Raw genomic sequence first — 13,855 nt, 5'->3', positions numbered from 1 at the left:
TTATGCTTATGCCAACTGAAAGTTTTTTCTGATGGCCGATGAAAAAGTATCAGAGGAAATAAATTTTTTTTCTCAAAATTTTTTATTTATGCGTAATAGAACTTATCTACCCAACGATTTTTGATGATTCGGGGTGTCTCAGAGATTTTTGAATAATTTTCATCTTATTGAACTGTAAATTAGACAACTGCATTTTCACTATTATAGACACCAAAAAGGAATCAGTCGATCGCTTAATGCTCTACTAATATGACGATTTTCATTTCCGATCTTATTTTGGTTTTAAAAGATACAGCCAGTACGAGTTTGTCAACAGATTTTTAAAATCCTAATATGTTCCCAGCTACTTATTTTTATACTGAAAAAAAAACAACTCAACGCAACCAATGCTACCAAACTTGATTTGCTATTTCAAGGTATTTTTTATTTCTTGTGTATTTTGCTTCTATTGTTGCCGTTGATTGGCATGGGTTGACAGAAAACGCAGAACTATCGATAGTTTGTTACCGAAGCAGTACATTTTAGTATCAAAAATATTTCAAAAACCATAACTTCCAATTACCAATTTTATGGTAACAGTAGCAAGACTTCCTGATTTGATTTATGGTGGCGAACGGGACGAATTACAGCAACCCAAACATTAGAATTCAACTCTTTTGTAATTTTTGCGAAATGTTTCATATGATGAGTAAAAAAAATCTTTAAGCAAAAAAAAATTTGGTATTAGCGTAGTGTAGCAAAAAACGATGTCATGCTTTTTGTTCTCAGCTTTACTCAGTGCGAACATTGTCCACATCATCGTGCAACTCGGGCGGTTCCCAAACCCAAATGCTCTTATCAGGGCGGTCTTGGGTCCCACAACTAAACGTGAGTCAGCAGAAAATAATAAAAATGTTTCTAACTCTGTTTGAGTGAGTGTGATAGTTCTCTCCTTGTTGATGCCCATGACTTTATACACAAAAGACACATCCAGCTGTCCACCTGGAGCCTCTAATGATCTCACGTCCAGTTCCAGTCGGTACAAGTTGTCTGCAAATTACATAACATATATTATGACATTGTTAACAAAATCGACGTAAAAAACGAGTTAAACCAAAAATTATAATCCCCATGAGTGTAAATGTTTCTCGCGAAAAAATAATCGTCCTTCTATTTTACTGAAAACTTGCATTTTCTCCTCGATACGTTACAAAAGGAAAGCTATGTTAAATTTACCTTAACATCGTTAAGGTAAACTTTAACCTCAACTCAAATTAAGGTAAAGTTAAGGTATAGTTTATTTTAATTTTACCATAAAAGTTTACCGTAAAAATATTAAGGTAAAATTAAATTTACTTTAATTAGTGTCCTCAAATATCAAATTCCGTATATCAGATTTCATATAACATATCTTATACCAATTTAAAACATAGCCGGCAGATTGCCAGAAAATAGCCGCCGTTGACGCGCTTGATGCACATCGGGATTAAAACAGAAAAAGAGAAAAAAAGAAGAGATAAATTGACCATTTTTTCTATTTTTTTCAGTGTGAAAAAGTGTTCTAATTCGACGTGCAGTTTCGGTTGGATTCTATAACTACATTTAATTGAGCTTCTAAACTGAAAGCTAATAAGCTTAATACCAATGTCAGCTAGCAAACACTCTAATGGACTTTGATAACCTTATTCTCAATGACTTAGTGACAGGGCTTTATCGGTTTATCGCATCTCCTTTGATTTTGCTTTTTTGACCTTGACTGTATACACCATCTTGCGTAATTCATTGAGTGAATGGATTTAAAAAACCATACAGTTGAAACAGTGAGTGAGGTAAGTCAGAAGTTAAACGTGAAAGTCGTGACTTATGTAAAACGAAAAACGTGATCAAAAGGTAAAGCGAATTAAAAAAAGAGAGCGCCTAAATAATAGTCGTTTTGAAAGATGGCGGCTATTAACTAAATCATGAGAGCAGATATGCCACGCTTTACGCTTTTTTTGGCAATGCTCATTCACTATTATAAGTAACTTAAAATGGCAAGAGATCCGCCAATTAAATATTATTAAAGAGTGGATTTGCTAGAAAAATTTGGCAAAACGTGAATATTTGGATACCAAGCCAGCCACTCCATTCTTGTTTCAATCAGCTTCGTTCAATATTTGCACAATTTTGTTTAATTTTTCTGGTTAATGTTATATATGTTCATAATATGAGGTTAGATATAGTTTGATCGGTCATAAAATTTTAGTTTGTTTTATTTGAGACCATGGTGGGAACTTGTAGTTGGTTTCAACGCTATCTTAGCCAAATTTCAGATATTTTGCTTCAAAATCAGCAAACTACTTTTTAACACCGATTCCTTACTGTATTTAGCACAATCTATTCCAGAACATGGAAAAAAAATCAAGGAGCTTTTACTACCCTAGTCAAAACCGGATGGTTATTTTACAGTAACTCATCAAATTCTGGAAGGTAAATGGTTGTCTTTCAAAATCCGGCAGAAAAATTATAATTTTGTTGGATTCTGCAAAAAGATGTACATCTGGAAGAATCTGGCAGAAGAATGGCTATCTTGCAAAATTCCGATAAAAATAAAAGATTTCGTTCTAATTGTGAAAATTAATTGCTGTACAGTTCTTTATTGATTGAATAAAAGAGCGCAAAAATAATTTTAAATTCGAAGAGATAGTTTATTTGGGATCAACGTATTACAAAACTCCCATCATAAAACCGAAAAACCCGTTTTGAAAGGTTTTGCCAGACAATTTTTGTCTTTTAGTAATCTCACACAAAAATAGTTATGATGCGGGAATGTGGCTGAAAATGTCTTGTAGGAATCTGACAGAAAGTTTTTTCTGTAGGAAAATGGCAAAAAATGGCTGTTTTGTAGAAATGTGAGAAATTTCTGCCAGAACATTTTTTGTCTGATAAGAATCTGCAAGACTCCTACAACTCTGGACTGGGGTATACCTCAGAATGCTCTGGAGTAAGATATTACCAGCGTTGCTTCTTTTATTAGCTATTTAGAAAACAATATTCATATCCGCCTTTGGATTAGTTTGTTCGTAAAATCGTCCACAATAGCTACTTTGTATCTTACTATGACTGAACAAAAGTTATGAGAAGATTTTTCCGATAGAAATTTGCTGCAAAATGCAAATTCTACAGAGTTAAAATTCAATTTCAATAACCTGGGGCACATAGTGGTATATTTGTTGATCTATCAAGAAACATGCTCGTCCAAATGGCCCAGAGAACTTTCTCTGTGTTATTAGCTAACTCAAAATCATTTCAGAAATTTTCCTCATTTAATCAATGCTTACAAGAAATGCGTTATTATGTAAGAAACCGTGAGTTTTGCTTTTCATTGTTTTCTTTTTTTACTATTCATTGATAATATTCAGAGTTGAGAACTGATTCTAGAGAATGGGGCATAAATAATTAAAACCCGGATGGTTAAGCTAATTTGGGATAAAAATACAGTTAGTAAAGAGTTTTTTTAATAAATCTATTTTGCACGTTTTTTGTTGCATCATACCGTGTTATGCAATCAATTGTTCCGTGAAATAATCTGCCGGGTCAATGATTTTCTGTCGTATGTGATGAAGATTTTGTTGCTACTTTTGAAGAATTCTCGTTCTAGCGTTTATATTTTCTCCAAAGAGTGCACACGGTGTTTAGTGTAGTGCCATAATTGACTCAACGAGAGCCAAACTAACATTTTATTCAATTTTTATTGGCCTTTCGTGTTTTATTAAATTTTTCACAAAGATTGATGAATATTGTTATCAAGACTTTTTGAAATCACTTTCTCAATATATAATATAACAATCTTGTAAGCAAAAAAGTGAAAGGTATTGGCTGCTGAAAATCTTCTCAAAGCACCGAAACAAAATTTTAAAAGTAATCAGTTTGATTTAAATCCTCGCAATTTATCTCAGAGTTATCTCACCTCGATCTCAATATTCAACCTTTGCATTTTTTTAAACTTTTTTGCTTTGGTTTTTGCGAATGCGAAGCTTTCGGACAATGTAAAAACTCACATTATTATGTTTCTTATCATTTTTCGAATCCGAAATCGCATCTCAAATCAGAAAACTATTTTTTTAGGATTTTGTTGTCTAACAAAGTGCAGTGAATCTCTGAAAAAGATCTGTCTGTTTGACGCACACATTTGTGCGAGTCGTCTAAATTGTTATAATTCTAAAAGTGCGTATTGTTCACTCACGTTTTGATACTAGGTATGTAACGTCATATGCCACCGCCACCGCCTTCCCTCTTTCAGCAAAGTCAACGACAGACTCGCCTTCTTTCTTGCCAACTTTCACCTGTGTGGTGTGATTGGGTGAAGGGAGGAAGTATGCCGGTGCTCCGTCTTTGTCGCGTGTTCCGTTGATTAGCGTCATCTCGCTGTTCTCAACCAAGTTGACGTTATTGTTCAATTTTTCGACTGAAAAGAAAAATGTAAATTATAAAAGATTGTCAACAGGAATTTTCCATGATTCCATCTCATTCAGTGCATTGCGCACACTTCGACGAGGCTTCGAAAATTTTTGAGCAGTAAACTTCATCAATAACGCGAAGATAAAAGTTTAACTGTAGTTTTGGTTCTGTTTTCTGGCAATTATAGAAAAAAAATTATTTGAAAAAAACAGGAGCACAAATGAGCTGAAAACGAGTGCCAACAATAATAAATGGTTATGACATTAGCATTGTGAAAACAGAAAAACAGTGGGGTTAGCGCTGTTAGGACCTCACAGAACAAACAAAAATGGGTTTAAACAAACTGGGACTGGCCATTAAGTCCTATTTGGTAAAGTGAGTACTGTTTCAGAGGTCTGATCATGTCACCTTTTATACTCGCACGTCTTCAATCAGCTCTTGCTCACTTACCGTCTGGTGTGTCCTTAATCATTTCAACTTTGGTCACGTGCATCACGACTCCTTCCCCACCTCCACCTGTCATTCCTATCATTAAGAGACTCTCGTATGGACTGTCGTGAAGTTCAGAGGCACTAGAACGAGATCCACTTGGGGTTCGTGGATCCTCGTCTGGGCCCTTGTTTGGGCTGGAAATCTTGGGCATGTTGAGGAACCCTCTCATTTCCACCCATTCTGATTGCCCGTTTCCGGAAGCTCTCAAAGGTGCCAGAATAATGGGAAGGGTTTCTTTACGCCCTACTCGGTTTCTTTTCATCACGAGATTACAACTGAACGTTGGCAAAGTTTGATTTGGATCTGGACTGTTTATTTCTGAGTTTTCCAGTTTGATGAGCAGGCTTACTTTGTACCTGTTAAACGCATTCAGGTTGAGTTACTCATTCAGGGAGGTTTCAAACTCTAAGAAGTTTCGATGAACATCATACTTAGAGACTAGTGAGGGATAGATCTCTAAGAAAGTAAGGCCTGATTTCGAGGAAGAAAAGTGAAAAGGATCAGACAAAAAATTGCTCTAGCAAGAAATTGCATAAAAAAGACCGCAGGACTAATACAATTGCTATAAACTTCGTTTGAGAGCAACTAATCATTCGTGCAAGTATTAACATACTTTATGGGATCTCTAATATAATAAATTAAGGTTTTGATGCAATAAAACGTCAAAAACCACATAGTTTCGTTGCTGCTTTGAGTTACAGTGGTGTTATTTGTTTGAGCAGCTACACACTATCAATCAATTCAATTATATTTTTGGATCACAGGTACGACTGAGATAGGAACGAGGTCAGAGGCTACTTTTGGCGCTTTTTTGCGTTGTCCCCGTTCGGCCGGGATAGGTAAAAAAAAGCATTCGTTCCAACGTTAATCTTGCAAGATCTTGCAAACCGTTGTTATTCCTGCAAGATTCTTGCACGACGATCTTTGTATCGCAAGAATCTTGCAAGATTCCTACAAGATCTTGCAATATTAACTTAAGGTTTCAACTAGGGAAAATAATTTGCTCGACCCAATTCCGTAAAATTTGATTCTCAAAAAAGCTCTCTGATATGAAAAAATTTGGAAAAGAAGAGAATACAATTAAATTTTAAAAGGAAGTGAAGATCAAGCATAGCCGGCAGATTGCCGGAAAAAGCCGCGATAGACGCTCGTGGCCTTCCATGAATTGAAACAACTAAATAAACAAGATAGGCAGTAGGTAGATTGACCAAGAGTCCTTTAGTAGACCACTAGATTTTTTGGGTTAGATGCGTACTGTCAATTTTATGACACATACGCTCTAAAAGGAAAAAGGCCTAAAAGAGCTTTCTCAAATTTGATATTCGAAATCAAAAATCAAGACTAATACTCAAGAATTAGGGCATAAAAGTTTGTCACCACTTAGATGCACACTATTGATCTTTAATTCGTAAATGCTCAAAAACATAAAAGTTCCATAAATGAGTTCAGAAATCATTTTTTCGAGTGAGGTAAGTCACGCAATTGACCTAAAAGCAGAAATGACGTCACGGTAAGTCAAAACAAAAATCAGTTAGATGAATTTAAAAAAAACACAGCAGGATAAGTCCTGACGTGCAATTCAAAGAATTTTCATTGACTAAACAAACAAACAGACCTAGAACGGACTATGAGTGAATTAGGAAAAACATTTCTTAAAAAAATTACATCAAAAATTTAAAAAAAAGCAGAAAATCAATGTCAAAATGCCGCATGTGAACAAAAAACCACTAGCGAGAAAGCGAATTTTTGTTCAAACACCGTTTTCTCACTCTACTTTAAAATTAGAGCAAATATTCACGCCGCAAAACCACTCGCTTTTTCGTTCCACTTCCTGTTTCGGCGTGACCAAAATCACTGCTCCAATTTGACTTCAAAAATCATGAAAATGTGTGAACAGATCTTAAAAAAAGACAGCGCCCAAATACAATTCAAATTCTTTGAATTGTAAAATTTAGGAGCGCAATAACAGCCGCCTGGAATTGCTGACGCGGCTATTAATAACTTGTCGTCCGATATGCAGACTTGCTAACACTGACCTGTGGTTGAAGCTGACTTGTGACGTCACATTCTGACACAGGGCCGAAGTTTTTCTGGCCATTTCGACTCTACAATAACACAAATCCAACTCAGAGTCAAAAAGTGCCCCTATTTTTGCACCCGCAACAGGTGTCCACTCGGAAGGATGCTTTTGGTCCCCATGAACAAGGTGGGATCCAAGGTAATCATCGTCAGCATCTGGATCCAGAGAGTTCCTGTCTTCGAAGTTTCCATTAATTATCAGGTTCACTTTGGGTTCAGGTGCTAAATATAAACACTTACCAATTATTATAAACTGCTCATTTTTCGGTTTCGATGAATTGATTAAGATCCAGCGATGTAATCCCGTGGATTCCAAATTAAATCCGACCTAGGTCGAATTTTCTTTTCATACATAATACCAGCGAGATTTCCATTTCTCTTATACGATGATACTAATTGCATAAAAGGTGGCGAATATAAAAACGTCAAGAAAAGGCGATTTGAAATGCTCTCACTTATCTATTACGATTATAAAACGGACTCCGTTTACGGAACCCGAATGAATTTGATCGCCTTTTATTTTGGGCCAATTCCTACATAGCAACGGACTTTATTGAATCTATGTTTTCATATTTATACATAATTCGACCAACATCGGACAAATTGCTTTTGATCGCCGGCGGACAATCTAACTCTGACGGGACTCTAACCTAGATAAATGGTTATGGTTATACATGGGGTTAGAACGAAGAAGGTGTTATTTCTGAATGAAAGCAATTTAGGTCACGCGCAAATCAAGAAGTCAAAGGTGAAAATTAAAAGGAAATCAAAAAAGTTAATAAGAAAAGGGTCAGGCAAAAAATGTTGAATAAAAAACAAAGCGGGAAGAATTTCGGAAGCAAAGCGAAGCGTCTGCTTACCACAAAGAAAGAAACAGCAGAAACAATTATATTTTGTCTTAAAGTAATTACTCTTTACCCCAATAGATTTCAAATATGCGCTCAAAATGTACAAGCCTGTCGGAGCAACAAAGATTTGATTATTACCATCATTGAAAAAAACGAGAACAAAAAAGTTGCGACATCACTCAGACACTATGAAAAAACCGCAGATTTAATGTTTAAGACATATAGTTGACCGGAACAACCACTGAAACCTTGATACCGTTAAAAAAATTGTCCCACTTTTTAAGATGGATAACTATTGATAGGGTAAAAAACGAGACTGAGTAAAAAATTGCCATAGACAACTCATAATAATACTGCTAAATACTCAGAACTCCAAAGTTAACTCTGCGAACCAAAACACATTGTAAAACATAAAGCATATAATCTTCTCAGAAAATAAGCTGAATTAAAATTGAACTAAACTTAAGACTGGAGCAAAAACTAAATTTTTCGTTTTGATGTCAATTAAAACAAAAAATCAACTGTTTAGTTATAAAAGACAAATTGAACTCAAACTAAAGCAAATATTAAATTAACTGTTAAAAAGATTAATGAAACAGAAAAGTACTCAGAGGCAAAAAAAAGTAGCTTATAATTAAATTCTATGTGCAAAAATATCAGTCAAAACAATTATCAGAAACTTGTGGAAGCAAATATCACAAATATGCGGAGAACAATTTTAAGTTAAAACCTATCAAAAGTATTTCCATCATTTTCTCAGTGCTGGATTGTATTTCATGAAATTGAGTGAAAGTTAAAAACTTTGAAAAAAACCTTAGAAGAAAGGTCATTAAAATCTTATAACAACTTTAAAAATTAGAGCGAAAATAAAGCTCGTGGTAGAATGCTAGGGTGATACTTGTTGGAACGCGGAGAACAGGTACGCACTATAGGTACACACTATATGTAAACACTATATAAAAAAATTGTGACAGTCGAAGTCAAATTGAAAAAAAAATGAAGTAGAAAAACAATTTGAAGAAGGAAAACAATTTAAGTAGGATATTTCGTTATTTATCATTTAGGATGTAGAAAAACGAGGCGACTCGGTAATGTCCAATTCAACATAAGGTTTCATACGCAGATGAAGGCACTTGTCTTCTGCCTTGCATTTTAAAACATACATAAAACCGGCAACAGAGTCGTTTTTATTTTCTCGTCAAGCAAAAGCTCATGTAAGAAGTTGAGTTGTGAAGTGAACAAGGCAGCTCGGTAATGTGCGATAGCACAAAAGGTTCCGACCCCGCCCATCCACAATTTGGGGCATGATTGTCTACCAAATTAGGAACATAGAAAAACCCAAAAAATATTTTTTGGGAATCCAAAAAAAGCCCAATTATTTTTTAAAAAATGTGTATGAACGATAAGATAGCCTCCAAAGCAAATAACTCAGTCGAGTTAAAATTGAAGCATTAGATTGCTGTGATATGCCAATATTAAGAAAGCGAGTCAAGACGAACAGCAAAATCAAACAACAACAACAAACAATAACTACATCAGAAAGCTTGTCCGTTCTAAAAAACAAAATTTAATCACAATCACAAAGTCAGCATACCGTCAGTTAAGTCTCAAAAAAACAAAATAACCTATAAATCACCAGAAAAGATATAGACCAGTCCATAAAAAGGTTTTGTAACAATTAGACAAAAAAGAACAAAAACAGTAAAGTTAAAAAATTTTTTTTAAAACAATTAACTTCAAAATAATGAAAACCGTTAGAAATCAAGTAAAATATCCCAAAAGTTTACGACTACCACCGTTTCTGTAGAAGGGCTTTAAGATCTGTCCTTATTTATATTTTTGAGCGGCTAAAAAGAACAACAAAAAACAACAAACAAGAATTGAATTTAACTTGCCAGAAAACTCTGTCAAAATTCTGAAGCCATGTTTGGGCCCTCAAAATATATTCGATTGCGCCTTCTTCAAATACCTATAAAGTAGTATGCGGCCATTTATTAGTGAGACTAGGTAACAAGTAGACAAAAAAGAGAAGGGCAAAAGTATGTAAAAATTTTTATTCTTTTCTTCGAAACAAAGTCATTTCCAAAGTTATGAAAGACATTAACTACAAAATTAAATATTTAAAAAAGGTTGTTTATTCATCCAAAGGAAGCCTTTGAGACCTTCAATTATCCAGAATATGTCTTGCGTCTACAAAAAAAAGTCAAATATGACACATCAAATTAATTTACTTTTTTTGTGAAAAACCGGTGTCGAAGTCTGTAAGGTCATGACGCATTCTTTAAAAAAATAGATTTTGGGACATCAGTCCCTTTTGACACCTTCCCTTGACAGTCATATTGTCATATTTGACCTGTAATTAACGAGATTAGGTAACAAAGAGAAAAATAAAAAGAACAAACTTGCGAAGTTAAGTTTTTTTTTATATTTGGAAAACGATTGTTTTCAAAGTCATGAAAGCCATCAGCTATCTGCTAATATCAGAATATCGGCTCATCTATTCATCCAAGAAAAGCAAGCTAAAACGTGAACACCTGGCAAAAATCTACAAAAAAAATCTGAGATCTAGTAGTATCAAGGCCAGAAAACAACAACTTCACTCTTAAAACCGCAATCGAGACTAAATTTTAAATCAATAGAATGAAGAAGCATTCTTTCTTTGCTGACACTAGGCTACAAGTTGACCAAGTTAAGAAAAGAAATAGAGGAAAAGTTCATCAAGCCACTATTCATAATTAATATTCCAAATCAAAAACTCAAGCCTCCAATACTCAAGAATTAGGGCATATAAGTTTGGCACTACTTAGATGCACACTATTGATCTTTAATTAGTATTTCATAAAAAAGTTCTATATATGAATTCAGAAGTCATTTTCTTGAGTGAGGTAAGTCACGCAATTGACCTAAAAGCAGAAATGACATCACGCAGACAAATTTTCACTGCAAAGCAGTAGAAGTCACTGAACTCATTGAAAAGGTCAGGGTAAGACGAAACAAAAGTCTGTAAGACGAAGTAAAAAAAATAGGAGCGCAATACTAGCCATCTGGAATTGCTAACGCGGCTATTAACAACTAAAGCAATAAGATTGACAGATCGATCACCAGTATTTTAATAGACCAGTAGACTTTTTGGGTTAGATTCGGACTGTCATTTTAATGAGACACATTTACTCTACAAGGCAAAAACCCTACTGGAGCTTTTTCAAAATTAATATTCGATATTAAACCCAAGACTCTATTACTCAGGAATTAGGGCAAACAAGTTTGGCACTACTTAGATGAACACTATTGACCTTTCATTAGTAAATTTTCTTAAAATTTCAAGTTCCATAAGTGAGTTCAGAAGTCATTTTTTTATTGAGGTAAGTCACGCAATTGACCTAAAAGCAGAAATGACATCACAAACTCAAATTTTAGCTGCAAAGCAGTATAAAGTCACTGAAGTCATTGAAAGGTCAATTCCAAGAAGTCAGGGTAAGACGAAACAAAACTCTGTTAGACGATAAAAAAAAGAAGCGCAAAAATAGCCGCCTGGAATTGCTGAGACGGCTATTAATTATAAAAGAACTAAACTCAAGATGAAACAATAAATATTCCGGTATAAAAAATAAAATGTTGGGATTGCTGCTGTATAACCGTTTAAGCTTCATCCGAAAATCAAGAACTTAGTTTCATACTTAGTTTCATGATATCGAGAATCATGATACTTTGTTTCATACGCAGATGAAGTCACTTGTCTTCTGCCTTGCATTTCAAAACATACATAAAACCGGCAACAGAGTCGTTTTTATTTTCTCGTCAAGCAAAAGCTCATGTCAGAAATTGAGTTGTGAAGTGAACAAGGCGGCTCGGTAATGTGCAATGGCACAAAAGGTTCCGACCCCGGCCATCCACAATTTTGGCATAATTGTCTACCAAATGAGGAACAGATAGAAAAACCCAAAAAATATTTTTTGGGAATCCCAAAAAAGCCCAATTATTATTTTTTTTAAAAATTGGTGTATGAACAAAAAGATAGCCTCCAAAGCAAATAAATCAGTGGAGGAGTGAATAATTGTGCATCAGATTGATGAGATATGCAAATATTAAGAAAGCGAGTCAAGACGAACAGCAAAATTAAACAACAAAAAAATTCATTACCTCAAAAACTTCATGTCTGTTTTAAAAAACAAAACTTAATATCAATGTAAAAATAGCGTCAGCTAGAACTGATATTAAACAAAATAATTTTTAATTCACCAGAAAAGATATTGGACTACTCAATAAAAAGGCTTGGTAACAATTAGACAATAAAGAACAAAAACAGTAAAATTGTAAATTTCGCTTATTTTTTTAAGACAATTAATTTCAAAGTAATGAAAACCATTAGAAAAACACTAAAATATCCCATATGTGTACGATTACAAATTCTTCTATAGCAGGAACTAAGAACTGTCGGTATTCAATTTTTTTATGCGGTTACAAAAAGAACAACAAATAGACAAAAAACACAAAATCAATTAAAACTTGGCAAAAAACGCTTTCGAAACCGTAAAGCCGTACTTTACCCAATAAAAATGTGTTCGTTTGCACTTTTTGCGAGCACCAATAATGTATTATGTAACCTCTCATTAATGAAGCTAAGTAATAAGTAGATAAAAAAGAAAATGCAAAATTAAGTAACACTACAATTTTTTTGGAAAGACATGAACACCATCAATTAGAGAATGAGAAAACTAAATACGTTCGTATAGTCTTCCAAAAAAAGTCGCTGAGAATTGAAATTATCCACAATATGTCATAGGTCTACAAATAAAACGACAAACATGACCAAAATAAAAAATTATTTAATTTTTTTTCCGTGTCGAAGCTAGTAAAGTCAACGAATTCTTTAAAAACATTAGATTGTATGACACCAATCCCTCTTGAAACCTTCCTTTGACAACAATATTGTCAGATTTGGCTTGTAATTAACGAGAGTAGATAACAAACCGACAAAAAAGGAGCAAAATTGCGAAGTTATAAAATGTCTCTTTTTAATTTATAAAACAATTGTTTTCAGAGTCATGAAATCCATCAGCTATCTACTAATATCAGAACATCGGATCATCTAATTTTCCATGAAAAGCCAATTAAACCGGGTCACTTTATTGGAATTTTCATACGACTAAAAAGACAAAGTAAAAAGAACAGTTAAAGACAAAATTTAAAAAAGTCAAATAAATTCTTCGAGAAAGTATTGTCGAAGCCGTTAAAATCATAATCTAAATCTTCAGGGATTTTAATATTATCAATTGTGCCTTATTTTGAAAGCCAATAAGGTGATATATGAACTGTCAATAACGTGATAACGTGACAAAACTAGAAAACGTGAAAAATGGGCAAAAAAAATTTTTTAAAAAATGTGAAATCTAGTAATATCAAAGCCAGAAAAACGTAACTTAAGGCGTAAACCACAATAAAGATTGAAAATGATTTCAATAGAAAGAAGAAGCATTCTTTCATTGCTGACAATAAGCTACAAGTTGACCAAATTAAGAGAAAAATAGAGGCAAAGTTCAATAAGTCATTATTTATTTAAAAATCAAATAATTTTAAAAGTCAAAACAACAATAAGCTTTCAAGAAATCAACTAGATACAACAATGTGGAGCTATTTAGGAATCAAATTGGACTTATCAATATTGGGCTTTGGTTTAAGAAGTTCTGTTATTTAAAGATTGGTCAAAAAAATAGCCCAGCTAATAATGTTTGTCTATTAGGAACACTTAATTATTCGAATGTTCTAGATATTGATTTTTTGTTAGTTAAAAACTCAAAAATAGATGATGCATTTTTGATAATCAACGAACAAATTTAGCAAAAAACGGCAAAGTTTTAATTACAGAGCACTCTCAACGGAATATGAAGTAGAAAAAGCCCTATTTTGAGTCTAAAGAGATTGTGTTTGTGGTGTTTGGGTCTGTACTTCCTGTAAATTTAATCAAACTGGACTAAAGAAACTCATTTCGTGCTGTTTTTGATGAAAAATTCTTAATT

At 33.7% G+C, this 13,855-nt stretch overlaps 1 protein-coding gene across 1 annotated transcript in view; it reads right to left on the bottom strand.

Moving 5' to 3' along the window:
• The window catches only part of LOC142343229 (uncharacterized), a 344,179-nt gene that overhangs the window by 85,607 nt on the left and 244,717 nt on the right, over positions 1–13,855 (bottom strand). The window contains exons 32-35 of the mRNA XM_075395002.1: positions 6,948–7,212; positions 4,870–5,267; positions 4,205–4,426; positions 903–1,029 (exon numbers count right to left, since the gene is read on the bottom strand). Of these exons, the coding sequence (XP_075251117.1) occupies positions 903–1,029; positions 4,205–4,426; positions 4,870–5,267; positions 6,948–7,212 (1,012 nt within the window). The remainder of the gene's footprint in view (positions 1–902; positions 1,030–4,204; positions 4,427–4,869; positions 5,268–6,947; positions 7,213–13,855) is intronic.

The sequence above is a fragment of the Convolutriloba macropyga genome, chromosome 7 (assembly GCF_964194025.1).
Source record: "Convolutriloba macropyga chromosome 7, txConMacr16.3, whole genome shotgun sequence".
Taxonomy (NCBI): Eukaryota; Metazoa; Xenacoelomorpha; order Acoela; family Convolutidae; genus Convolutriloba; species Convolutriloba macropyga.
This window is presented reverse-complemented; position numbering and strand designations above follow the sequence as displayed.